The 26158-nt window shown below is 39.8% G+C and overlaps 7 protein-coding genes across 9 annotated transcripts; 3 read left to right on the top strand and 4 right to left on the bottom strand.

Moving 5' to 3' along the window:
- Window positions 1-3513: 3513 nt before the first annotated feature.
- LOC132792257 (transmembrane emp24 domain-containing protein B) lies at window positions 3514-4790 on the bottom strand. Its single transcript, XM_060801532.1, has 4 exons — window positions 4599-4790; window positions 4432-4509; window positions 3940-4371; window positions 3514-3879 (listed from the first exon to the last, which is right to left on the bottom strand). Exons 1-4 carry the CDS (start codon window positions 4743-4745, stop codon window positions 3823-3825), a joined length of 714 nt encoding a protein of 237 aa, XP_060657515.1. The 5' UTR covers window positions 4746-4790; the 3' UTR covers window positions 3514-3822.
- Window positions 4791-5329: 539 nt separating this feature from the next.
- On the top strand, window positions 5330-6932 carry LOC132793430 (galactose mutarotase). Its single transcript, XM_060803358.1, has one exon. The coding sequence runs from the start codon at window positions 5677-5679 to the stop codon at window positions 6769-6771; it is 1095 nt and encodes a 364-aa protein (XP_060659341.1). The 5' UTR covers window positions 5330-5676; the 3' UTR covers window positions 6772-6932.
- A 92-nt stretch (window positions 6933-7024) lies between these two features.
- On the top strand, window positions 7025-8239 carry LOC132793432 (chymotrypsin). The gene is made up of 2 exons (XM_060803360.1): window positions 7025-7296; window positions 7355-8239. The coding sequence occupies exons 1-2, from the start codon at window positions 7052-7054 to the stop codon at window positions 7938-7940; spliced, it is 831 nt and encodes a 276-aa protein (XP_060659343.1). The 5' UTR covers window positions 7025-7051; the 3' UTR covers window positions 7941-8239.
- Window positions 8240-8399: 160 nt separating this feature from the next.
- Window positions 8400-17671, bottom strand: LOC132793423 (protein SCAI). 3 transcript variants are annotated; one of them, XM_060803348.1, is made up of 10 exons: window positions 16807-17671; window positions 13739-13882; window positions 13495-13677; window positions 13211-13429; window positions 12993-13115; window positions 12141-12284; window positions 11768-12084; window positions 11455-11709; window positions 11192-11395; window positions 8400-10435 (listed from the first exon to the last, which is right to left on the bottom strand). In XM_060803348.1, exons 2-10 carry the CDS (start codon window positions 13834-13836, stop codon window positions 10191-10193), a joined length of 1788 nt encoding a protein of 595 aa, XP_060659331.1. In that variant the 5' UTR covers window positions 13837-13882; window positions 16807-17671; the 3' UTR covers window positions 8400-10190. The 3 variants fall into 3 exon arrangements, with proteins under 3 accessions (XP_060659331.1, XP_060659330.1, XP_060659332.1); XM_060803347.1 differs by having other exon boundaries at window positions 13199-13429; window positions 16807-17670; XM_060803349.1 differs by having other exon boundaries at window positions 12141-12269; window positions 13199-13429; window positions 16807-17670.
- Window positions 17672-17857: 186 nt separating this feature from the next.
- On the bottom strand, window positions 17858-24273 carry LOC132793421 (uncharacterized). Its single transcript, XM_060803345.1, has 3 exons — window positions 23467-24273; window positions 21136-21498; window positions 17858-21076 (listed from the first exon to the last, which is right to left on the bottom strand). The coding sequence occupies exons 1-3, from the start codon at window positions 23698-23700 to the stop codon at window positions 19073-19075; spliced, it is 2601 nt and encodes an 866-aa protein (XP_060659328.1). The 5' UTR covers window positions 23701-24273; the 3' UTR covers window positions 17858-19072.
- A 64-nt stretch (window positions 24274-24337) lies between these two features.
- On the bottom strand, window positions 24338-25007 carry LOC132793434 (U6 snRNA-associated Sm-like protein LSm5). The gene is made up of 3 exons (XM_060803363.1): window positions 24756-25007; window positions 24498-24694; window positions 24338-24435 (listed from the first exon to the last, which is right to left on the bottom strand). The coding sequence occupies exons 1-3, from the start codon at window positions 24802-24804 to the stop codon at window positions 24406-24408; spliced, it is 276 nt and encodes a 91-aa protein (XP_060659346.1). The 5' UTR covers window positions 24805-25007; the 3' UTR covers window positions 24338-24405.
- Window positions 25008-25091: 84 nt separating this feature from the next.
- Window positions 25092-26157, top strand: LOC132793433 (THO complex protein 7). Its single transcript, XM_060803361.1, has 3 exons — window positions 25092-25179; window positions 25245-25368; window positions 25422-26157. The coding sequence occupies exons 1-3, from the start codon at window positions 25170-25172 to the stop codon at window positions 26107-26109; spliced, it is 822 nt and encodes a 273-aa protein (XP_060659344.1). The 5' UTR covers window positions 25092-25169; the 3' UTR covers window positions 26110-26157.
- Window position 26158: the final 1 nt, after the last annotated feature.

Genomic DNA, 26158 nt, shown 5'->3' with positions numbered 1-26158 from the left:
ACACACAAGCACACAAATCATCTCGTGCTTCGCGCTCTCAAGATGGCGACAACAGCAGCAAGCAGCAAGCAGCAGCAGCAGCAGAGCTGTTGATACTCCTCCCACATTTGGAGCTGGTAATCATCGAGGTCCCATCGCTGCTGCTGCTGCAAAGGATGCCCCATGCTTTTGGATATATTTTCACCCCACTTATCGCATCGTTCCACATTTTTGCGGTGGTTGATGCGCAGGCGCGCTCCATGCAACCGAACGTCTATTTATCTGATGCTGCTCGATGGGCGGAGCTACGACAACACTCTACGTTCTACGTTCTACGTTCTATGGTCTTGGGCAGCACTGTGGCACAGGCGGTGGCATCATTAGTCCAAGCAAAGACCCCATTTCGGGCGGAAGTGCGTATGAGCAATATTTTAACAATGGCGTTTAAAACAGTTAAAGAGCCAGCACTAACACACTCACACACACACGCACACGCAAGCAGACTTCTGCTTATCTGTGTGTGCGGCCATTAGGCTCTTAGTTTGGGGCCAACTCGCCTCATTTGTGGCATCGTTTTCAATGCAACGTTGCCTACTTTAAGGCTCTGCTTGCCACAAGACAACTTGGTGTGAGACTCTGGGGTGGCATGTGGCATGCGGCAGCAGTGGCAGCGGTGGCAGCCACCGCCACCTCAGAGATAAGCGCACACATAATAACATTTTAATTTTACCAAGTGCCCACAATGACGCGCAAGATTTAGCCGCAAAAAGGACGCCAAGTCGACAAAAAAGGATATAATTAACATGTCGACAGCTTGAGTTATGTGTATGTGTGTGTGTGTGTGCGCACATAATTACGTAAGATTAAGAAAATGATTAGAGGGAGACATGATTAGACTAGATTTTAAAGTACAAAGTAGAGCGAGCAAATAGCTGACATTAAACTTCCTCAAATCGATTAGGATATTAATGAGTTTTTGATTGACTGTAAAAAACTTTTAGATTAAATTAATAATAAAATTTTAAAATATATATATATATTTTTTTTTTGATTTAGATTTTATTTATTTATTAAGTAATTGAACCAGTATAACAAAAAAGTATCATAAAAATATTAAATTTATTAAATTTGTGTTCAACATATTATTAAATATATACATATAATACTATATTATTTTACGGCCTTAAAAAATAATAACTAAATTAAACAAACCGCTTATGTCGCTTTTGTAAAAAAGTGAATTTTAAAAATTATTGAAAACAAACATAAAGAAAAACACAGATAAAGTAAAATATATGATATATAAAATATAATACATTCTTATATAAATTTGGATATTAAGAATTTATATTACAGCTACGTAAGCTAAAATCTTCCAATATTTTTAAATATTTTAAACCTTACTCTGACTTCCATAATAATAAACAAATAAAATAGAAATATAAATAAATATGGTAAATAATAAATAAAATAAATCACAAATAAATATTAATATTAGGCATTAAAAATTTAGACATTAGACATTACTTGACATCCATAATAATAAAAAATTACAAATCTATAAAATATATTATATATGTACATATGTATGAATATAATAAAATATTACATTGCAAATAAATTTAAATATTAGGAATTAAGATAATATATTCAAACTACTTAATAAAAAAACACCCCATATTTTGTTGATATTTTAGACTTTACTATGACATTCACAATAAAAAATAAATAAAATAAAAAAAAATAAAAATCTAAATAAAATAATATGATAAATTAAACAAAATATTATTTTGCGAATAAATTTAAATATTAAGAATTAAGAATTTATATTCCAACTACTTAGATCAAAAGTGTAGCAGACCTTCGCAAAATGATTTTTATTATTTTAGACCTTACTATCACATCCATAATATATAGATAGTAGCTATTAATAGCAACTATGCTTTATCAGCAATAACTTAAATATCGCAGTGAGCAATCAGAAACGTGATGAATTAACAGTTTTTATTCGTAGGGTTATTTTTTGATATTTGTACATAGACAAATTCATAGTTAGGTTCGCTCTGGTGATCACGTATCAAAAAAAAAAGATCACATAATTACACAACTACAGCTTTTTGTGTCAATCAAAAAACAGTTATGATATCAAATATCTATATTATTGGGCACAAACCAAAAAGCACTTACACATTTCAGACACTCTAACGCATCAATTAAAATTAAATTATTTAGGTAACCAATATCATTAAACACAATGGTAATATATAAATTAAACAATACTGAGGCTATAAAATATCTATATATCACGTACACATTTCAAACACTTTGAACACATAAATTAAAATGGAATTGCTTGAATAACTTAGTAAGCAAAACAATTAAACACGATAACGGATCTCATTTCGATCGCTTATAATGATCTGAGTCACTAAAAATTAGTCTAAAACACGATCTGCCTTTCCCCTCCAAACCAAGTTCAAAGTAGATCAAGTTTATTGACTCAATTTAGATTTAATTTGCATAGATTTAATAGCTAAAGTAAAGCTAAATGAAAAAAATGTGTCAAAATATAATTAAAAGAATTTAAGCAATTTTTCGATGATGTAGGAAACTGAAATATTTGTAAGGAAATTGTAGAACCAGATCCATATTCTCGGCTCTATTTAAGTAGAACAATTCCTAGCCACAGTTTTTGCGCCCACAACTTGTTTGTCTACAAACATGTTTGTTGACGTCGATCCAATTAACAACAAATATATTGTTATTCTTGTTTAAGAATACAAGTTTTGTAACTATAAATATGTGCTTAAAACCAAGCCACTCTCTTCAGCTTAAAATAATAATACCAATTTGTTTTAATGATAATAATATTGATACCAAATGTGCATTATTTAAATTTTTTAAAAAGCCCCAAATAGAAATAAATATTGACCAAGATCAAACAAGTTCCGTTTAGGACTGGTTAGCCAATGTCTGGGCATATCTTCATATAAATAGCTTCCACTCTCTTTAAAAGACAACACAGAACTCGATAGCGCCTGATTGTGACAAGGTTGATACTCCGCTTATTGTGGCATTGATAAAGACAGGAAGTCGGAATATTCCATTTAAAACATATTGAACTCTTAAATAATAATGATGTGCCTTAATCTATATAAGTTGTTTGCGTGCATCGCGTTGTTTGTGCTCGCAATAAACGCTCAGCGTTTCGATCGCTACACAAGGGATAATTATCTGGCCTTTAGTGGACGCGCATTTGGGTGAGATAAGATCCGTTATTCGCAGCACTCGTAGTGTGACTAATTTGTACTCTTCTATGCTCCATAGCGAGGGCGTTCTTCGGCCAGGTTACGATCAGGGCGAGAATTATTTGGATGCTCCCATTTTCAGTGCTCCGGCTGTTTCTGCGCCTGTTTATTATGGTTGACGTTAAGCTCGCAGGATACTGCAAGCTTTTTAGTCGATACACAAACCCCAAAAATAAGCTTTTTCTTAAACGTTATGTATATGTATATAGCATTGTAGACATTGTCATGTATAAAATATCAATTTTAATTTAATTAAACACTCACACATTTTTACATTTATCACATAAGTTGTATGTACTCAAATGACAAATAGTATTTAAAGTCTGTTAAGTTTGCACTTGTTCATTTTGCCAACATTTAAATAATTATCATAGGGAAATGGGTATCGTAAAAAAGAATGAATGAATGTCTTGGGGTGCAAAGGTGAATGTATGCGTACGTATAAAAACATAAAAGGGAAAGTATTAGTTCAGTTACAGTTTTATGCATGTGATGCCGCTAAAAAAACACACACGGACAACATCTTCGTTAGCATCTAAATACGGCTCTTGGAATTGCTTCTCACATCAAACAGTTTGCGCACAAAGAAGACCTGCAAAATAATACGTTTGAAATATGATATACTCTAAATACAAAGCAAACAAATTCTTACCTGTATAGAGCACGTGATTAGGATGACAATAATTTGGCTAATGGAGAAAGTTTGAATGTAGGAATTGTTGTCCAACAACAGAGCATAATCTCGAGACTCCCGATGCCGACTGTGCGCCTGATAGCCCAGCATATCGTTAATGTTGCGCTCCACGGTGCCAATGGTGGCCGTGAAGTTTTGCATGTTCAGCTGCAGCTCTTCAATCTCCTTGGCGTATTTGTCCCAAGCATCGTATTTGACGACAGTAATATAGATGTTTACCAGCTTCCCAGCAAAGCGAGAGAACTGATTGTCAATGCAGACAGAATAGTAGCCACCAGGCGACACTTGGTCTGTGTAATCTGCTGTAGCTTGCCATTGATAGGGCTTCACAATTTCACCAGCTGGATTGCGCACAGCAAATCCAGCCATGCCATCGCCACCTCGCACCACCTGTCAATCAAATAAGATATGAATAGAGACTACGTGGGCGTCGAGTTCATTTATACTTACACTGAACGAGACATAGAACGTGGCTCCCGCCTGCACATACTGATGGTAGCAGTCCTCCTTACCGGCATCGATGTGCACCTGTATGCATATGTTTTTTAAATATATTACAAAATTTAAATTGACTGTTGTTGTTTTTGTTCAATGGAATTGTATGTTTGAGACGTCACCTTGTAGTCCATAGCGACGGCGGGTAAATTTTCGTACCATGGCTGCTGTGCTTCCTGTGCGCTGGACGTCTGGATTAGCAGGGCACAGCAAATGAAGGCAATTGGCACGAATAAATTCAATCGCTCCCGCTGCCACGTCGATCCCATTTTAATTTTGTAAACAATAGAGTTGTCACTTCGAGCTGTTGAGCTGTTGCTGGTCTACGCAGAGTTAACATTTCGCTGCACTGTTATTAACAGAGAGTTCGAGTTTTAATTGGTGAAAGTGCAGTCTCTTTTGAGTATTTTGCAGAAAAGTAAAGAATGAAACTTGTCCCCTAAAATAGAGCTGTATAGTTAAATTATGTACAGTGTCTAAAATAATTAGTATATTTTAAATACCTTAAATTATTTTAAAAGATCTCAATAAAACAGCTGTTGTTAACATAACATAAGCCCTTGATTATAACATTAACATTATGAAAAGTAACAAGTGGGCTGTAAAGGCTATCGATAAATCTTAAGAAGACTAGTTATGGATAATTTATTGCTTTTATTTTTAGCAAATGAATGGATGTGCATACATTTATTTAATAATAAATTCGTAATAATAACTGTATGCAAAACAATACAGCTGTTTTCTCAAAAAAATCGATATTACTCAAAATTTCAAATAAATCGATAGTTATATAGTGTCATCGATATTTCACCACTAGTCGACGCCCGGTTTATTGAAAATGAAAACAAGCAAAAGTAGAGAATAAACATTATTTGCATCGTTGATAAGAGTTTCGCAATGGTTTGATAACAATGTATAAATAAACGCAGTGACTATCGCTTTTCGGTTGGAGAGAGTATGCTCCACTCTCAGTCTGTATCTGTGGTTGGCTGCACAACACTTGTTGATATGGAATATTTTTGAAGTGCATATTGTTCATGAACAAACTGTTTGTACTTGTATATGTGTATAATATATGAATATCATTTGGTTTGCTAAGTGATTATATTATATATCAAGTGTTTATGCGGTTTTACAACCCGCTTTATTAAATAGATAAAGAGTCCAGCTCTAACGGAAAACAACTCATTATAGTACGAGATGGTGAACGTCACGGAAGATATTTTTGCCACGGCTGCAGTGAATCCATTCACTAAGAAAACGGAGCAAATACGACTCTTTACGCTGCGCAATGAGGAGCAAATGACAGTCCAGATATTGACGCTGGGCGCCACCATCAGCAGCATCAAAGTACCTGATGCTCAAGGTCATGTGGAGGACGTAACGCTGGGATTTGATAACTTGGCCGGCTATCAAAGTGCCCAGAATCCCTATATGGGCGCAACTATTGGACGAGTCTGTAATCGCATTGCCAATGGCCGTTTTGTGCTCGATGGCAAAACGATTCAAGTGTCCCGCAACCGAGGTGAATTGACGCTTCATGGTGGATTCGTTGGATTTGATAAAGCTCACTGGGAAGTGGACCAAGTGTTGGCCAATGGCGTTCGAATGAAGCACACCAATCCTGATGGTCATGAAGGCTATCCCGGCGAGGTAACAGCAATAGTTACATTTACGCTCACCGAAGATAATTGTTTGCACGTCGTGATGGAAGCAGAGACGACGAAGCCAACACCCGTTAATCTCACCAATCACGCCTACTTTAATTTGGCTGGCCACAAAGCAGGCAAAGCGGAGCTGGATCAACATGAGGTTCAGATAAATGCTTATGGCATCACCGAAACGGACTCGAATTCCATTCCCACTGGAAAAATTCTGCTTGTGGACGGCGGCAATTTCGATTTGCGAGTGGCCAGCAAACTGGGCGATCGTCTCAAGCAACTGGAACCTGCAGTGGGCTTCGATGACAATTTCTGTGTGAAGTTCACGCCACCAGCTGCCATCACTAACATTGCCAGAGTGGTGCATCCACCAAGTGGACGCTGGTTGGAGATTGCCAGCAATCAGCCGGGCGTGCAATTCTACACCTCAAACTTCTTGCCAAATACAGCGAATGGGGAGACTCCGGTGGCCGGCAAGGAAGGCGCTGCTTATGCTAAGCATGGTGGCTTCTGCTTGGAGACGCAAAAGTTTCCTGACTCCGTGAATCATGAGAACTTCCCTTCAACCATACTGCGACCCGAGGAGAAGTATCGCCATGAAGTTATCTACAAGTTTGGAAAGCTAAGCAAATGATTTTACAAATCAAAGCGATCAATGAAGTAACAAGTGGCAAATAATATACATATATGCATTTTAGTTGTAGATATCTACTATATATATATTGGACATATAGAATAGAAACCAAGTTTTACTAATAAACTGCAAGCACGTTAAATACTTTTTGCTTACGTCGATCTTAGATTAGCCAAAGGCGACTGCACGCCTTAGGGCCATAAAGTAAGTTAAATTATTATATCCAACAGAGACTATATAAAAGGCGTGTTCAACTCGAACTGATTGTCTAAATAAACAAATGCAACTAGAGCTAATCATAGTGTGTCTGCTGGTAAGCTCTCGCTGCTGTCTTGGGCAAAGTCAAGGCAGCTTGAGGATTATCAATGGAGCAGCCGCAAAGCAAAAACAGTTTCCCTACCAGGTGGCATTGCAGGTCTACTTCACCAACTCTGGAGGGGAGCCGAGCACCTGTGGTGGCACAATTATATCGCCACGTTGGATACTAACTGCTGCCCATTGTTTGCAAGAGCCGAAGACAGTTCTGTAAGTTGTCCATCAATAAAAATTTAATGAAAATATATTAACCATTTTAAATTCACAGGCAAAAGATACTTGTGATCGCTGGTGCTGTCAATTTGACAACACAAAATTCCCCTGGCTCTGTGCAAATGTGGATTAAAAAGAGTGACACTATCGTTCACCCAAATTATGATCGTGGCACGGTCGCCTTTGATATTGGACTCATCAAGTTGCCGCGTGAGCTTAAGATGTCTGACTCCATAAGAGCCGCCAAGTTGCCCAAACGCAAAGATAAAGCTTTGTACGTGGGTCGAACCGCAATTGTCTCGGGCTGGGGTTTAATGGCTAAGCAGCAGACCACTGATTTATTGCAATATCTAACTGTAAAGATAATTTCGAATAAGCAGTGCGAACAGGCGTGGAATGATCAACTGAAGGGCGATAAAAAGCTGATGCTGAACTCCTTTTTGTGCACTGATTCCAGCAAAGGATTGCCCTGCCTTGGCGACTCCGGTGGACCTTTGGTGTTGGCCGATGGCTCACGAACTATAGTTGGAATAGTTTCACATGGCTACGATGAGAAGTGTGTCATCAGGGTACCAGATATATTTACACGCGTCTCTTCGTTTCGCAATTGGATTGAGAAATATACGGGGCAATTAGCCTAGTTAGATAGTTGGGAATTGAAATATTGTATTCGTTTTTCTTTTCAAACATGTGCTTTATTCTTATTACTCATACAAACTCCGTACACTCCCCTTTCTCCCATACTTTCATAATATTTTCTTTATGTTTTCTTTGTGGCTTTGCTAAATTTGTTGTTATCGTTTTTGTTTTTTGTTGTTTATGGCTGATAGTGTTAAACAATTTGCTTATGATAATGTTTGAATGTACTCTTTGTGGGTTTTGTTGTATCGCTTACGTGTGGCTAATGTTGCTGATTAATCATGAATTCATTTGTTTATTATTTTTGCTGTTTTCTTTTTCATTTTTTTCTTTGTTTTTGTTTTGGTTTTTCTTTTATATCTTATGTAAATGCAATTTGTTAAATGTACAAAATCTAATAGAAATGATTATGCCTTTGCAAAACTCGTTCACCATTTCAAGAGCATTTCTTTTTGTATTGGTTTTTGTTTTTTTTTTAGAATTAATTATGTACAATATTTAAATAAATTTGTCAAGAGTCTATACAATTTGTTTATGTTAACAAAGATGTTAAGAGTATTAAGAACTTTCAAAAATAATTAATCGCTTGCGCTTTGTTTATTGTTAATACGTTTTTGCTTGTGAATTTCGAAATTTATAAAAGCTTACTTTGGATTTTGGTTTTTTTGAAATATTTGAAAAATGCACAGAATTCTTAAGTATTTGATATTAGAAACAATAACTGTAAAGCAAAATGTTGTCTTGGGCTTGTGATAAAAAAAACTGTCAATTATAAATATATTTACTATGCGTTTAACTAGATTTATTTTCATATATGCGTGTATATGTGTGTGTGTGTTTGTCTCTTTAACTGTTTATTATTACTTTATGGGGATTATTATCGATGCATTTCCGATATCTATCTTCACGCCAAAAGAAATAAAAGATTCATTTTAGTATTATTAACGCATAAACTCTTTTAACTGAGTGTGAATTCCAAATCGTGATTCATATTATTTTATTTGAATTAATTTATTTGCTTTTCAAGTATAGATTTCGCATGTATAGGTTTTTGTTTTTTTCATCGTATAAAATGGTTTTGCTGGGTTTGTTTTTAATTTTAAGTTATTTAACATACGCAAAATATATTTTGTATATTATTATTTTTTTTTTGTGTTGTTCTTAACTAGCTTTATCTGTATATAAGTAATTATTATATTTGCTAAATTTTGCTTTTTGAAACAGTAACTTTCAGTCATCTTGTAATCATAATAATACCTATATGCAATTATTATTATTTTCATATATATATTTGTGTATATATATATATATATTGGTTTTATTTTTTAATATTAATTTGTTATGAGCGTCGTGTACAATGCATGAGAATGCATTAAAAAACGCATTTCTTATATAGTGTGTCGTGTTAATAGATTTCATTATTATTATTATTAATTATAGATCTCCGTTATTCTCGTCATGTTGTATAAAAGCTAAATATTTATCGCTGCGTATAATGATAATGTTTTATTATTTTGTAATTTCCTTTGTTATATTTCTGCTCTAATTCTCCGTAAAAATGGCTTCAATTTATTAAAAATTGTTTGTTCGACATTGTTTTCTATTTCCAACTAAATTTGATTTATTCTTTTTTTTTGGCAGTTATCGTTTGTTAGGTTCTTTGACATGTTACTTAAATCCCATTCATCATTCTGCGTACATTTCAAGTATTATTTAATTATAGTTAATTATGTTGTGTATATGGTTTTTCTCTCATTATTTATGTATATGCTAAGCAACTAACATTGGACCATTCCATTGCGCGACGCACTATATAAGAAAACTAGCTAATTACTTGATTAATTTCATATATACTCGTAAGTAATCGGGTATAATATACTCGTATGTATTTTTGTTCATGTTAATAATATTATGTGATTTGTTGTGTGTTTTCCATTTTCTCTGTATGTATGTTATAAAAGTTGAATATGCACTTTTCGACAATAGCGGCAAAACATCATCATCATTATCATCATCATAGTAATTAAACTAAATCAGTTTCACACACACGCACACTTCAATTAGCTGGCATTCCAGCTAATCCAAGTCCAACTCCATCTCCAAGACCAGCTCCAACCAGGCGGTAAAATATTATACACATAAGGTATCAACGAAAGGTGTCTGTCCAGGCAATGCGAGGATACAAGTTGGATCAACTGCTGACGCGTATAGAAAATTATGACTAGAACTAAGACTACGGCCAAAAAAAGTCATCAGTCGCACTCGGGACCCTCGGAGAAATGGCCGCGCACATCGAGCGCCGATGCCAATTGGAATATGATGTGCGACAGCGAGGGGTGCTCGAGAAGCTCATTCGCCGGCAGCTGCGGCTCGCAGCGCGGTCGCATGTGGCGACCTCGGAAGCCGCGATGCAAGCGGAGCACAACATCACAGAAGACGAAGCGTAAGATGAGTGTGCGCAGAAAATCGTCGCCAAAGAACTGAACATAGGACGAGTCTGAAAGCCAAGAAAGATGAAATTGATTTAGAGGAAGTTGAAAAATATTATCTCCTGAATTCATTACTATATTTCTTTCACTTTTTCAAAACAAGATAAAACAAATTGAGTAAGAAATATATTCTTTAAGGTTTGACTGTAATAGACCCTTTAGATATAGACTGCGATAGACCAGTTAGATATAGATTGATCGATAGATCCTTTACATATGTATATATATTTCTAATAAATAAGTATATCTATATTACTTTGTGGCTATCTGCCCTCGATTCCGTATGTTCCAATGTGGTGTTCCCATAATAAAATTTCGAGAATATATAATGCTGTACTTTACACGCCTGCTAATTTATATCTTGAAAAATATAGACTTTAGTTGTTTTTAATATGACATTGGAGTCAATATCAAAACGGTAAACTTGATTAGAGACCTACAGCAACAACCTTAAAATACTTAGAAGCTCTACTTGTTACAGAGATCTTGACGGATAGACTAACGGTGCAATCGACTCAATAATTGATAGCACTTAAAGTAAATATACTTTATAGAGTCGGATATATCTTCTTCAGTCTTTTATGTACATTTATATTTCCACAAATATTTAATAGACCCTTTTTTACTTCTTTTATAAATGAAGGGTCTAAAAATGTATTGAATAATATAAGGATTACAAGCTTAATAGACCCTTTTTTTCTGCTTTTATAAATGAAGGGTCTAAAAAAAACTTGTATTGAATCATGTAGGGATCAAAAGCTCACCAATAAAACCAATGCCCTGTTCGATCTCATCGATGCGACAACGTGTGACGAGACGCGAGGCCTCGGTGATGAAACGATCCACATAGGTTTGACAGCGCTCCCAGTGATGAATGGGCACATCACCGACATTGCAAATGTAGCAGAGCGCCGTGAGCGGAGAGTGCAGGAATAATGTAAACAGCGAGCCATGATGTTGCACATCAGCTATAAGATACAGAATACAAATAAAACCCTAATCGAAGTTGATAAATGATAGCAAATACCTTGGAATGCGGGCGGCACATCTTGGGGGGACATGAGGACGACCAGCGGCTGGCCAAAGTAGCGGGGTATGTGCTGAAAGACAAACGAATTATCCGAATCGATGATGATGAACATGGGCCGACGCGTAAACGGATAAAGATCACCCGGATAGAGACAATGATTCTCCTTGTACGATTTGCCACGACACGACAAACCGCCGCCATCGACGCTATCGCGTTTCACACTGGTGGCCAGGCCACCCAGCTCATATCCATCTAAGGAATACAAATTAAATTAATCGAGGAATTGAATATGACGTAAGAGGTTACTCACAGTCCTCGGGATGCTTGGTGGTGGAGAAACAGCCGTCCGCTGACATGTACAAAAGTAAAGCACCACCCAGTGGCAGTTCCTTAAAGCCGCTGGCGAGAAACACCAGCAGCTGACTAATCGAAGGCTTGTATAGTAAATATTTATGAGGATTGTCTCGATAATGACGACCATTCTCCAAGAATCCCTTGGATCCCGGCACTCCATATGGTGGTATGCGACTAGCCGCCGGACTGGCGTCGTGTCCATGCAGCCCATGCGACATGCTCAGCGGATTCGTAGCCGACTCCGTTGGCTCGCGCTCCAATGTTTGCAGCATCCTAAAGAATAGTTCGTTTAATACATTTTATTTCGAATTGCTTGATCGCTTGCTTACCTAAACATATCCATGGTGAGCTCGGAGAATTTGGCCTGCTCGCAGGCTGAGCCCACAATGAGTATCTCCTGGAGGCTGAGGGTCATGTGCGGGGAACGCTCGCACGGCGGCGTCGTTAGCGGTGATAACCTAGAACCGGAACCACTGCCCATAAGTCGTTGTAGTTGTGCTGGTCCACAAGCAAATTGCGGGGGCCCGTGCTTTCACAGAAGAATTGAGAATGTGGCGCACTAATGAGGTGATATGGGGGGAAGGGTGTATGTGTGTGTGTGTGTGTTGATGTATGTGTTTGTGTGTGTATGTTTATATGGGGGAGAACATATGAAATGATAACGTTGTGTGTGTGTATGTAAGTTGTGTTGTAGCAATGAAAAACATCTGCGTATAACAGTTTCAACATCGAACTGCAACTGTAATAAATTGCAATTCCAATTTACATAGCATACTTTTAGGAGTCCCAAAAAAATTGCTATGCAAATTGATCGAATTATTATCTCGTTATACACCGCTTGCATTTCATTGTGTTGTGTTTGTGTGTGTGTGAGTGTGGGTGGAGGGAAAACATGGAAAAGTGCATGACGAATGACAACGGTGAGTGTTTCTTTGTTGTTTTTTTTTTCAAGTCTTCTGTGATAAGCACAATAAATCAAATAATTGATAGCAACAGAACAGAAGCAAAACTTGTATACCTACGCTCGAACGAAAATAAGAAATATAAAGAGAGAGAGAGAGAGCGCGAACCCTCCCATAACCAAACAACCTCCCCACAAGCTCTCCATACTCCTACTCCGCCGACGAAAGCACGGGCAAAGTGTACGCGGGATGGTTGAATGGATTGTGCCAACGACTCACCTGTGTGATAATATGATTGGATTGGAATCGGCATGCAGCACGGCTACCGCTGCCTCTGCCTTAATGAACCCCTTAATCTCCTCCAGCACCAGAGACCATTCCAAATGATCCTCGGGCTCGTAACTGCAATGATATGTGTGAATACCGAAAAGAGAAAGTGTGAAAAAAAACCTTGATCAGCAATTGTTATTTGGTTGGCCTTTTACGTGTTTGTGTACTCCTGTATTTGCTTTTCCAATTCGGTGACCAGCTCGCGGACCAGCTTCATCTTCTTGAGCAGCAGACAGACGACAATAAAGCGTGCATAATAGCGCAGTTTCTTCACCATCAAATCGGGTCGATCCTCTTTGGCGGCACGCGAATAATACGCACGTCCTCGGATTGCCGCATAAAACTGATACGCCTCATTCAGGTAGTTTGTTTCGCTGGTTCTTAAACTGTTTAAAGAATATAAAAAGTAAATTTTAGTAAAATAAAATAAAGAAGCGATTGAACTACTCACTAATAGTGATAATAAAGCTGTCCGATTTTGCTGGCTATCTCGCCAATTTGCCAGCGTTTCAGTCCATACTTTGAGTCGAGCACCATGCGATGTTGCTGCTGGAATTTCCACAGTTTCGTGTAGACATCAAAGGTGCGTCCAAAGTACGCTTGCCACTGTCGATGGCCATACTGCGGCAGATCTCTATAGAATTTGAATATGGAATACATTAGTATTTTTCTGAATATTTCATCTTTCAACTTACCTGAGTCCGTTGAACAGCTGTTTGGATTTCTCTAGCAAATGGCAAAACTCCAAAACAAGCTTTCTATCCTGTTCTTCAGTGGACTCCATTTTCACCATGCCGTTCTCTGCCGCCCCAAAGTGTTATGTGTGCGAACCGGGTTTGCTAGAACAAAGATTAGAATTCAAGCTTAAGTCATAAATAAACAAACTGCATCAGGCAACAGCTTCTATCTATCCAATCTCAATCTATCCATCCATCTATCTACTGCGTTGCAGTTATGTATCTATTATACTTGTGCTTGTTATTTCCCATAGATATTCAGAGCAGGGAGCAGTGTCTACTTGAGATTTTTCTTTCTTTCTTTTTTTATTTTGCAGTCACTCATTGAGCTATCGATAAAGATGATGATGACGATAATGATGTTGATGCCTCTCCAGTTGTCGTGGATACAATAAATGCCAAAGCGGCGTATGCTTAATGGGCAATTTTATTGTTTGCTGCTGTCATTATTAAATTTTTAATTTTTATGCCAGCGCAAAACAATAAATTTATTACAAAAATAAATAAATTTAGATATTGAGTCGAGAAAAACAATAAATTTATTACAAAACTAAATAAATTTAAATACTGAGACTGAATCGAGACTGTGTCCGGATGATGCAATATTTAAAGTCAATATGACGAGTTCGAAATCACATTGAAATTTAATTAAAATTTCCATTTAGCGAAAACAATTACGTAGCCTTTTAAGTGCACAGTCAGACAGAGGCAGAGGCACAGCTGGACACGGATTGAGTTGGAGCGGGAAACAGAGAGAGAAGAGAGAGAGAGAGGGGAAGACAATTGGCAGCAGCTATGCATCAAAAGCTCAATTAATAACGCTCGACCAGGTGACTAAGTCAGCATTTACACAAAAAACGAAACCATAAAGAGAAAATAGTTCAACAAAAAATAGAAAAAATCATAATTAAAAGAAACGGGAGGCAGGAGGCAGAAGGAGGCCAACAGGCTGCACACAAGGTTCGTTCGGTTAGTGCAAAATGGCGCCACAGCGACCACATTGATTTGGGTTTGACCAAACTAGGTCGCTGGCTCACACACAAAAAACTTTCAATATGAGCTCATCAGCAACAGAGACAGCATCGCCTGCCGCCCGAGCGGGGGGCGAGGAAGTGAAGAGTGTAGAGTGAAGAAGAGTGCAGAGTAAACACAGTTTTTTCTGCTGTTTTCGAAGGGAAGCTGCTGCTGCTGAGAAAGACATGCGTCACTCAGAATTGTGAGTGAAGCGGCGCCACTTCATAATTATGGCGCCCTAATCAAATTAAGAGTTCATTTAACAAGTCAAAATTACATAATATGAAAATTACGCATACGCAACGTGAACATGAACGTTGACAAGACGAGACGAGGCCTAACGAGTGTGTCTGTCTGCCAGTGTGTATGTGTGTGTGTGTGACGTGGAGACACCTAAACAAAGCTGATAAACTAACAAGCTGACTCACTCACTCACTCACTCACTAACTAACTCACGCTGGCTTTAGTAGCTGCTGCTGCTGCTGGTCGGCTGCTGACTTCATCATCATCAATGCCATCACCCTCATCACTCGCATCACCATCATCATCAGCAACAGCAGCAGCAGCAGCAACATGTCAACATGTGGAAACCGGAAATGAAAAAACACAAATACTAAGCAAAAGTCGTTGCCACTCTGCCGATGCTTATTAACACATGCCCCGCTTCCCCGTTTCTTGCTCCAACACACACACACACACAACTTTCTTATAAAGCTGTTGCACATGCAACAAATTAAATTAAACACATTTAATTTATGGCTGCAAGCTGTTGATTACTTTACACCAACTGAACTTCTATTTATGCTTTAGTCTGAGAGTTTTGACATTTTTGTCGCCTGGCAGCTGGCTGCATGTTGTAAGAAGCAAAAAAAAAGTTGGTCTGCTCAACTGGCTGCTTTAACTAGTTGTAGTTGTTGTTGTTGTTGCTTGTGCACGACGATGATGACGACAACTGCTGGAAAATCCCAATCCTAGTCAAACAAAGCGCGCAAAAAAGTATGCAACGCACTTTGGCGCTCAACGCCAGACAGCCGAGCCACAGCACAGAACAGAACCGAGAAACGGAGGAGCGGAGAATGGAGAATGGAGAACAGAGGCAACGCTTTTTGACTAACTGCCAAGCGGCCCACATGTGTGCGTGCCTCTGTGTGTGTGTGTGCGTGTGTATATGTGTTTTCAATGCCCGCCAGCACTCCAACAAATATTACTCGCTGGCACTCCATACTCTCAACGCTTTTGCTATTTGACAAAGCTGCACATTTCTTTTTTTTCTCCTGTTTTTAATACTTATTTTTTCTGTACATTTTTTGCTCTGAGTAAACAAGCATGAAGCTGGTGTGTGTGTGAGTGTGGGTAATCCTTCAAAGGCATTGTAGGCTACACATTTACACATTTAATGGCATTTTGACACTGATAATGATGTTGTCCTTTTGCATCCGCACAGTACCCAACTTTAGCTTAACAATCGAGCATATGTAAGCATATATTTTACATATATACTATATATAGTAGATGAGACACAAAAGTATTTGTGTGCTCTTTTCTGTGACAGCTGCTAACTTTATTTATATATTAAAAGAGGAGCGCACAAATTATAGAATTCAACACAACACACAAAACTTTGCCTCAGGCCACACGTCGTAGTACATATTTCTAATGCAATGCGCTCGCTCCTTGCCATCGCCTTTGCCTTTGCCTTCGCCAGGATGCGAACTGTGAAAAGGAAGCTGTCTGTCTGTCTAAAGCGAATTGCCGGAAAAACTTTCAGTTCAACATTTCGATTTTTTTCTTCTTTTCTGTTGTTGTTGCTATTTGTTTGCTGGTTTGTTTCGTTTCATTTCTTGGGGCAGTTTTGACATTTTTCGCAACTGATTCGCAAAACTGTATTTATAGAATTAATTAAATTACCAACAAAGAGCTTGACAGCTTGTCAACAAAAAAAAGAACCAAAAATAATTTTCCTTGAAGCGCCATTTGCAAATTGTTTTTAATGTGCATTCAACACAACTTACCTTATCATTGTTGTTGTACCTGCCACTGCCAGCAACAACAACAACAACAACACAACAAGCAGCAGCCGCCACCGTTGACGTTGACGCTGACGTTGCCGTTGCCTCTCGTTGTCACCGTGGCCGATGCCGATATCTGAACTGTTCCAAGAATCTTTTGCTATCCGTGCCTCTATCCGTCTCCGTCTCCGTCTTTGTAGAGTTGCGTTGCCTCCAACCGGCTTCGGCTGTGATAGCTTTCTGGCTTTTTTGCTCCTCGCTAGCAGCGATGCACTGCAGCTCCAACTTCTGCCACTGCCACTACTGCCACACCTAGCATATTTCTTTTCTTTTCGTGTTTTTTTTGTTGGTTAGTTGGTTGGTTGAACTACGCGTTTGCCATGTCACTTTCACTGCCCCTTTGTACTATCTACCCTATACTATATACTATATATATACTCTTTTCTTTTTGCCGGTTTGCAAAGCAGAGGAAATCGTTTCGCCTTTCGCTTAGCGCGTTTCACGTTTCGTTTCACGCACTTTTCTTTTCTCGCTCACACACACACACACTTTGGGGGCTCTTCGTTTTGTCACTTCTTTTCTCCTTTTTTTTTTGCGTGTGTGTTATTTTATTATTTTCTTCTTTTTTTTTGGCGGTGCTTGGATTTTTGTATGCAATTCTATTGTGTGATATCAAATTACCAATTGATGGGTTTGATCCAAAACTAATTGCGAATATCGGGGAATAATTTCTTTTGGGGTGCCAAAAACGAAATTCGGTGAATGAAAGAAACGCGTTGTGGCCGTCGTGTATGGCTGCACAGTATTGAATTTTTTCGCATTTACATTTTTAACGAGGGGGTTCGGGGTTGGGGTTGTTATTGATTTTTTGCCCAAAAACTGACAGATCGCCATAGTGCGCACGTCACGCCGCCAGAGGGCGCTTATTTTGACAGTTTGCCAAACGGGGGTTGTTCGCTGCCAAAAACATCTGATTGCCCCGCGTGTAGACTTGCCGTTAACATTTCAAATGTGAAAACTCTACAAACATTCAAGCAGCTGTGCAGCATTTTTTGATTTGTTCGTATTGTTTGGTTTTTTGGTTTTATGAGTCATACTACATGAACACACAGTGAATTTTTATTGCATTACATAAAGTACTATAACATTTACAATTAGCATTACATAAAAAGCGCCATGTTTTTTGTTTATCCAAATAATCATACAATACACTAAAATGGTTCTTGTTCTACCCAAGCAGAGGAAGCATGAATTTGGAATTAACTATTTTTCTCTCTTTATGTCCGACTGACCTTTTGTTTCTATGCAAACTAGTCTCTCATTTTTAAAGCTATCTAAATGAAACTTCGGATAATATCATTTTATTTACCAGAATTGGCCAGATCGCTTTACTATATCATATAGCAATCATAAGAACGATTGTTCAAAGATTAATTCGAACAAAATCTACAAGCTATCAATTTGATATATTGTCCTATACGAAATTTTTTCAAAATTTTACTACCATATCTTTCGAATATAAAACTACGAAATTTTCTCAAAATTTGACTACTATATCCTTTGAATATATTTATAAAACTATGCTTCTCTGCAAGGGCGATTTAAGCTTCGGCATGCCAAAGATACACTCTTAGATTTTCAGTGCCCAATCATTGCACACTATAAGTATCACAATGAATAAATTACATTGCTCGATATCAGTATTTCAGATCTATAATTGATCTATATATAATAAATATTTAAGTATACGTATTTATATATAATTGTGATAAAAACAATAACTACATGCATTTTGGTTGTTCTTCTTCTTCTTATTGTTGTTGTTGTTATAAGTATTACAGTATTTCAACTACTTATGTTTTTACTGACGCCAGATCTTAAACCTCTCTTTTAAAATATACGCGTAGCTTTCAGTCTTTAAAAAAATCCGAAAACAAAAATTCGTAACTGCAATGCGTCTAGTTATCGTATATATGTTTCGTACTCGTATGTATGTATATCGATCTGGTCCGATTCCTGTGGTAATCGGTAATCGGTAATATGGAATATGTTCTCTTCGGGAAGTGCAAGTTAAAAGTTTAAAAAATTTGGCTGCTAATTATTTCGATGTACAAGTATTCACGGAGTCTCACACTGAATGCTCACATAAGTTTACAAATGAATGATGGATATGTGTCTATATATATATAGTGTATATATTGAGCATTTTATAGCGAGGGCATTCGTTGTGAACTCCGCTCCAAAAGACGGTTGATCAAAGAGACACGCTTTACAGTCGCGTCGCCTCCGATACTGTGGACACATCGCAACCATTATTCGATGACGTCGTCTGGTGGGGCTGCTGACCCACTGAGATGCCCACATCGGCCGTGGGTCTGGGCAGATGCGAATAGTAACCCATTTGACAGGTGTTGTGATGCGACAACTTCTGATTCTGGCTCAACTGATATTGAGCGGCCTTCAGCGCCTGTTGCTGCTGCGGTGTCAGACAATCGCATGCAGCCAGCAGCTCCTCCGTGGACTTGGCCGTGATCGTTGTGGTCGTGGTGGTTGTCAGCTCACCCACAAACTCAGTGGGTGGCGGTGCATAGTTCTCCACATCGCCGTAGGTGGAGAAACGGCCATAGGGATTACGCCGGGGCATCGAATGACGTTGCTGGGCCAGCTGCAGCTTGACGGGCGGCGTCATGGCCACCGTATCGAGATAGCCATAGCCATAGCCTTGGCCGACGAGCGCCTTGTTGGCCAGATTATCCCACGACTTGGGCTTCTGCACATAGGTCATGGTGTTGGGATAGATCTGGGACGGCTGCATCTGTGTGGTGGTCACATGATAATGCTGCTGCTGTTGCTGCTGATGATGATGAGCATGCACATGTGGATGCGGCTGCTGTTGTTGTTGCTGCATCTGTTGCTGCAACTGTTGCTGTTGCTGCTGTTGAGTTGGCTGCTGTTCATACGATTGACGCGACTTGGTCGACTGCTGACGCGATGCTTGCTGCGCTGCATCGCTCTTGGGATCCCAGAACAGTGTGTCCGTGCTGATGGAGGTGGTATAGGAGGCGGAATCCGCTGGCGCAAACTCACTCGACGTACACGAGTGCAGACTGCAATGGCTGGCCAAACCCGAGGCCAGGTCAAAATAACGCGAACGCACGCTTCCCGCCTGGGATTGCGTTTGCGAGTGCGCTTGAGGGGTTTGATGATGGTAATGATGATGCGACTGCGTTGCCGGCTGCGTCTGATCATGCCGGTGCCTGTGATGATGGTGATGATGATGATGTCCCCCCGTCGGCCGCTCAGCGGCAATCGCCTTGGCCTCCATTGCACTGGGCGAGGCGTGCTGTTGTTGAGTCTGTGAGTTGCCACGCGAGGCTGCAGAGTGTTTGCTCTCGGAACGCTCGCGTTCCCGATGCTTGTGCTTGTGCACATGTTCCTTGTGCTGGCGATGACGACGCCTGCTGGGCACACACTGCGTATCGCAGCAGGGACTGGCCAAATCGTAGGCATCGAGGCTAACGTTGTCGCCATTATTATTGTGCGACTTTTCGGCTGACTTATCGGAAGACTTCCAGCGAAAGTGACCCACACAGGGATTGCACGAGTGTCCGGCATGGCAATGCTTTGACTTCTCCAACTTCGGTGGCTTCGCAGGCGGCTTGTGCTTCTCACAGGTCCTCGGAGGTGGCGCCGGTGGCTTCACTCCCCCACCGACCCCGCCACCTGCGCTAGCGCTGTGATACTGTTGCGTGGTGCTTGCCGTCCCCTGACTCGCTGTATTCGTGTCCAGCGATTCGGTCCGCTGCATCATATAATGTTGCTGCTGTTGCTGTTGTTGGGTGGCCTGGTGATCGATGCTGCTGCTGCTGCGCTGCAAACCAATCACACCGCCCTCAATATAGTTGTCCGCATTGCCGTGCGTTGTGGGTCGCAGCACATAGCGATATGTGGGATCCAGATAGTGATAGGTGAGCATAAATTGCGCTGGCGGCGGTATTATAATCGGTTGCTGTCGCATTGCCAAATTGGGTACATCCTCCGTGGACAGCGCGGGACGATAGAATCCCGCCTCGACTGCCGTTGACTCTGTGGGTGAGATGCCTTCAGCATCGCTGGGCGAAGTGTTGGCATTCGCCTTTTTGCGTGCCGGCAAACTGTGCGTCTTCCACTTGCCCTCGAGGAGCTCGCGTTCACGCAGATGCACACGCTCCAGCTCGTTCATCTTCTGCTGCAACAAGGTCTGCAGCTGTATATACCTCATATGCAGATCCACCTAGAAGTAGAAGACAAATCAGTTAAGTAATCCCCGAAAAGAAATCCTTAGTAATTAACCTTTCGCACACAATCCTCGAAGAGCACAACCATGCGCATTCTCATGTCGCACTTCTTGATAAACTCCACAATGGTCTTGTGATCAGCCTTCTCCATATCGTTGCCATTGATCGAGAGTATCACATCGCCCTCCCGCATCCCAGCCCGATAAGCTGGTCCACCGTACTCCACATAGTCCACATAGGTAATCATCTCCAGCTCCTCGTCGCATTTGTAATGGATGCCATAGCTTTGCAGGGTGAAGCCATAGGAATCGTTCTTCTTCTCCACAATGATGGTGCGACGTCGTCGATCCTCATCCGGCTTGGAGGCCAGAAAGCGTTCCGACTTGTAGCGTCCAAGGATGTGTGTGGACTTCGACAACTGAAAAAAACGGACAAAAAGCATGTTAATTAAAGAGCTGTGCGGCTATTTAACCAAGATGTGGCACACCAAATTGCCCCCAGCTGTAGCATTAAAATGATGTTTGTCCAACCCAGTCGCTAGTTTTCCCATGAATACGCTATGAGCAGGCAACACTTTCACTGGGCATCCTCGGGGCATCAACGGAGCCAAGACAATAGGCAACGGCAAACAAGTTGCCCACAAAACTAAACACACACATTACAGATAAACAGACAGCGCCACCGAGCGAGAAGAAGCCTCGGCCTTTCATTAATCCTTTATTGCTTCAACTGGGAAACGAGGCAAAAGGGAGAAAGTGTGCAACAGCAGGAGGTAGAGCAGGAGAGGGGAATCGAAAGCAGACACTAGAAAAATAGGAAGTAGCTTGCACTTTGTTATTGCCGCTTTTAAAGCTATTCAGCCAAATGATGGCAAATTAAATGCAAATGTCTAAGCTCCTTGTCTGTGGTCGCCTGTGGACACAGTGATCAACTGCACAGAGCGCACTGTATGTACAGTGGTGTCTATGCTTACAGTGGTGTCTATGGATGTTTGTGTGATATTAATATTATAAAAGCTTTAAGATTGAGATGAAATGATAAAGGGGAGTATAACAAAATTTAGAAAGTAGGATATGGAAAATGTGAGATACATATATAGTAAAGAAAGAGAAAGCGGGAGAATGAGAAAAAAAAGACGAAAAGGAGAAAGTGTTAAGGAAATAGAAAGGCCGAATAAGAAAATGAGAGAATAATACAGAAAAGTCAAACTATGAAGAGGAAGACATATTTATAAAGACTGATGAAAGGGAAAAAACAGAGGAATATAGAAAAAGAAATTAAAAAGAAAAATTTGAAACCAAAAATAGTAGAATGATAGAAGACAAAAAAGTATAGCACAAATTATAGGTACGAAGAAAAGGCAAGATATTCATACATATAATATATACAGATATATGTATGTATTGGAAGAAAGAAACAACAAAATAGAAAATAGTTAACCTAATAAAAATAACTATGTGAGAAAGGAAAACTAAAAAAAATAATAAAAATTATTAAAAGGTAACCCAGTAAAACAAAAGAGAGACGAATAATCATATTGACAGAAGTCAGAGTGGTCGACAGAAAGGTGGTGAACAAAATAGAGAGTGATGACATAAAAAGAGAGATTATCTAGATAACCAAATGAGGTAAGAATTTATGACAAAAACATTTAATTAGTCATATATTTGCTTTACCCTGACTATAATACCCCTTCAACACCTACACAGGGTATAAAAATGTCATAAATTCATAATTGAATTAAAAAGTTGAACAAGAAGTGTGGTTTTAACTTGAGGTTGGGGTTACGATGTTGGGGTCAGGGTGAATGAGAATGTGTATGGCTACTTCCGGGGCATTGAATAATTTAAAGCTGATCGGCGGGGCGCAGCTAGCGTTAGCTTTGTTGACGGTTGATGGTTGGCCATGTGCCTGACGAAGCATAAACTCCATTCATTGGCAATGAGCCGAGCAAAGAGGTTAAACAGCTGAGGAGGTTTTCACCCACACTCCAGAGTGCGATAAAAGCCACCACCAACGTTCACGATGGGGCATATACAATATATGCAGAGCGAGAGAGCGATATGGCGACGACAACGACGACGGCTGGCCAAACACCAAACACCACCCAACAGCCCCTACTTACAAAACAAGCAGCAGTCATCACCCACCAAGCAACCACCCACGAACCACCCACCCACCACCATCAATGCCACACGCCACAAGACAATTTCAATTGAGCCAACGCTGCAGGACATCGCATTATGACTCAATAACCAACAGCCACCCAAGACCAAGCCCAAATCCAAACCCAAACCCAAGCCCAGGCTTGACATTATATTTCCCTCCCCACCTCACCACATTTTCAATTACAATTTCCATTTCAATTATAATGTCAGCCACATACCTGCGTATACTCAAGCTCCTCATCGCTGGCATCGAGACTCTTGTGATGAAACTTGAGGCGACCCAAGCTGCCCGTTCCATTGACATAGTGCGACGTCGGTGGCTGCTGCAGGTTGCAGGCGGCCGCAATGAGGCTGCCCACCGAGGTGGCATTGGACACCGAGATGGAGACGGCAGCTGCTGTGGTGGCGGCACTGCTCGCCGCCGTTGCAATGCTTTGGCAGCTGCTGCTCATCGCCTCGTCTTGCCTGTCTTATTGATTTCTTCACGCAGTCATCATCTTAGCAAAGTCCAAAAATTTAATGTGCTTTGTGCAAATCCTTTAGACAAAGACCGAGACCGACAAAAGCCAACAAAAAACCGACCGCAACAGATACCGACAAAAATTTCACTTGACTTTGAATGCAGCCAAAAAAATAAAAAAAAACAGACACGAGACTCGAAATTCTGAATTGAACTGAACTGAAGTGTGCTCAGTTCAACCGCGCCGCAAGTTGTAATTACAATTAGTCATAGCTGTATATTATTACATTGACCAAATTGCCATGATTATATTTTGTTGTTGATGAAAAAGTTTTTCCATATTCGTATCGTGTGGGTTTCCGCTTCGTTTGTTCCACTTCCGTTCGAGTTTCGAGCCGTACTGAAACTGTGAACACTCCAACAAAAAAAAGTTAAAAGAGCAGCAGACACACGGGAGAACATGCACCCAGAACATTACCGTTAGTGCGAGTACTTTTATTTATGGCACATGTTGACTGTTGGCCGTTGCATAGTAAAAGCGCGCGCTCAAAATTGAAAAGCGCATGCGCGGTGTTGCCACCTAATTAACATCGCAACCACTGGCAATCTTTTACAAAAGCCTACATATGTTTTTTTGTTTCCGAAATGTTTTTATTAAAAGCTTACAATATATGTATGTATGTATGGAAAGTTGTTCTTATTCGGCCAGCTCGCCGCCAGGCACCAACTGCAAGGAAATTGTTTATATTTATACAAGAAACTTATACGCTGATTTCATTGCGAACCCACCATTGTTATGTTGTTGCCATTGAGCAGAATCTGATCCAATTTGGTGATGCGGCGTCCATCAGGCGTGTTTTCGTATTCCGTAACATCGTCCAGCAGCATGTTGACGAAATCATCGAATCCCAAAAGCGTTCCCACCATTTCCTTGTCATTCTTCATGATGATGTGAATTCTAGAGCCGATGCATTTGTCCACCAATTCTGCCGGTAACATTTATTGTTGAAGTTATAAAATACTTTGAATTAATGTTTAACTGCTTACCTAATGGCATAAGCGTGGAGATATTTGCGGGCGGCGGTACGGCAGTCATTTTTCGAAAATTAAACAAACAATTTCTACTAAATAAATGCAGAAGCAGCTAAACACATGCGAATGTTTACAATTTATCGATAAGCTGCCGCAAACGTTTGCATTCCAGAAGGTTGCCACCTTGATTTAATTTGTTGCTGCTAATATTAAATGCATATTTTCTGCTTAATTCAATTTGTGTTATCCTTTTATTTTTATTTTTGATAATTACAATCAAATTAACTAATTTAAAAGCCTAACCTTTAACTTCGTTCGCTTTGTTGTGGCAGGCGGGATGTCTTTTTTTTATCGATAACTATAAATAATTTTGAATCGATTACAGCAGCCGGTGTTTTGTTTACAATTCATAAAGAATTATTGTTAGCAATGAACGACGGTAAACAATTCATTAATTTGTAACTTAAACACAATTATTTCCATTCTAATAACGTATCTTAATAGAGGAAATTATAAAACAACGACTGCTGATTGACGGCGATGGCACAGGCGAAGACCGCAGGCTCAACATGCTTTTGAAGCAGTTTCTGAAATGGGCCAACTCCAAAAATGATTCCCCCGAAACCAAGTAAGTAAATTAGCAATAATGAATACACAATAGCTAACAATTGTGGGTTGCAGCCAAATAATGTACGATCGCCTTATGGCGCAATTGGCCCAATGTCAATTTGCTGCCATGAAAAATGTGCACACCCTAAATATGATCAAGGAGGAGCAGGAAAACTACAGCAAACTGGCTGAAAAGCACAAGGAAAGCATCGAAATGGCCAAGGAGGAGATTGAGGGCAGTAAGAAAGAGCTGATCGTGGCCAAGGAAATACGCAAGAATAAAATGGAGTACGATTTGCTCGCCTCTCTTATTGAGGAGCAACCGGATCGCAAAGGCACCGAGAAACAAATTGAAACCATCAAAAAGGAGATTGATAAATTGACGCAAAAGAAGCTAAAGATGGAGCACAAATTTGAGAAACGTCGCAACGATTTCACTCTACTCATGTACACAATACATGAATTGGAGCAGCAACTAGAAGATGGAAACAGTTCAGGATCGTCGTCATCGTCCAGTGAAAGCGATGCCGCATCCGTAAACAATGACAATAATGGCATCATGGAGGTGAGCGACGAAGACGACGATGAGCTCAACAGCATGAGTCCCACCAAATTTGATAGCAATCGTGGCAATGTCAAAGAAAACTCGGCATCTACAGAAAACTCCAAGGAACCCATTTCCATGTCTGTTGATGAAGATGCTGTGCTAGAGTTGAGCATTGAGAAGGATGATCACGACGAAGTGGCTGTGGCCAGTTAAATCATGTACAAAACAAAACAATTAAAATACAACTTTATATATTCAGTTT

Source organism: Drosophila nasuta, chromosome 3 (genome assembly GCF_023558535.2).
Source record: "Drosophila nasuta strain 15112-1781.00 chromosome 3, ASM2355853v1, whole genome shotgun sequence".
NCBI lineage: Eukaryota > Metazoa > Arthropoda > Insecta > Diptera > Drosophilidae > Drosophila > Drosophila nasuta.
This window is presented reverse-complemented; position numbering and strand designations above follow the sequence as displayed.

Coding starts and splice junctions, on each gene's coding strand:
- LOC132793430 (XM_060803358.1), top strand. CDS start 5,677: ATGGTGAACGTCACGGAAGATATTTTTGCCACGGCTGCAGTGAATCCA.
- LOC132793432 (XM_060803360.1), top strand. CDS start 7,052: ATGCAACTAGAGCTAATCATAGTGTGTCTGCTGGTAAGCTCTCGCTGC. Junction 7,297..7,354: donor CAAGAGCCGAAGACAGTTCT/GTAAGTTGTCCA, acceptor TTAAATTCACAG/GCAAAAGATACTTGTGATCG.
- LOC132793434 (XM_060803363.1), bottom strand. CDS start 24,804: ATGACTGCCGTACCGCCGCCCGCAAATATCTCCACGCTTATGCCATTA. Junction 24,695..24,755: donor CTCCACGCTTATGCCATTAG/GTAAGCAGTTAA, acceptor TGTTACCGGCAG/AATTGGTGGACAAATGCATC. Junction 24,436..24,497: donor ATGGCAACAACATAACAATG/GTGGGTTCGCAA, acceptor ATTTCCTTGCAG/TTGGTGCCTGGCGGCGAGCT.
- LOC132792257 (XM_060801532.1), bottom strand. CDS start 4,745: ATGGGATCGACGTGGCAGCGGGAGCGATTGAATTTATTCGTGCCAATT. Junction 4,510..4,598: donor CCGTCGCTATGGACTACAAG/GTGACGTCTCAA, acceptor ATATGCATACAG/GTGCACATCGATGCCGGTAA. Junction 4,372..4,431: donor CGTTCTATGTCTCGTTCAGT/GTAAGTATAAAT, acceptor TTTGATTGACAG/GTGGTGCGAGGTGGCGATGG.
- LOC132793433 (XM_060803361.1), top strand. Junction 25,369..25,421: donor AATGATTCCCCCGAAACCAA/GTAAGTAAATTA, acceptor TGTGGGTTGCAG/CCAAATAATGTACGATCGCC.
- LOC132793421 (XM_060803345.1), bottom strand. CDS start 23,700: ATGAGCAGCAGCTGCCAAAGCATTGCAACGGCGGCGAGCAGTGCCGCC. Junction 21,499..23,466: donor AGGAGCTTGAGTATACGCAG/GTATGTGGCTGA, acceptor CGTTTTTTTCAG/TTGTCGAAGTCCACACACAT. Junction 21,077..21,135: donor TCGAGGATTGTGTGCGAAAG/GTTAATTACTAA, acceptor TTCTACTTCTAG/GTGGATCTGCATATGAGGTA.
- LOC132793423 (XM_060803347.1), bottom strand. CDS start 13,836: ATGGTGAAAATGGAGTCCACTGAAGAACAGGATAGAAAGCTTGTTTTG. Junction 13,430..13,494: donor CAGCTTTATTATCACTATTA/GTGAGTAGTTCA, acceptor TTCTTTAAACAG/TTTAAGAACCAGCGAAACAA. Junction 12,085..12,140: donor CTCACCATGGATATGTTTAG/GTAAGCAAGCGA, acceptor ACTATTCTTTAG/GATGCTGCAAACATTGGAGC.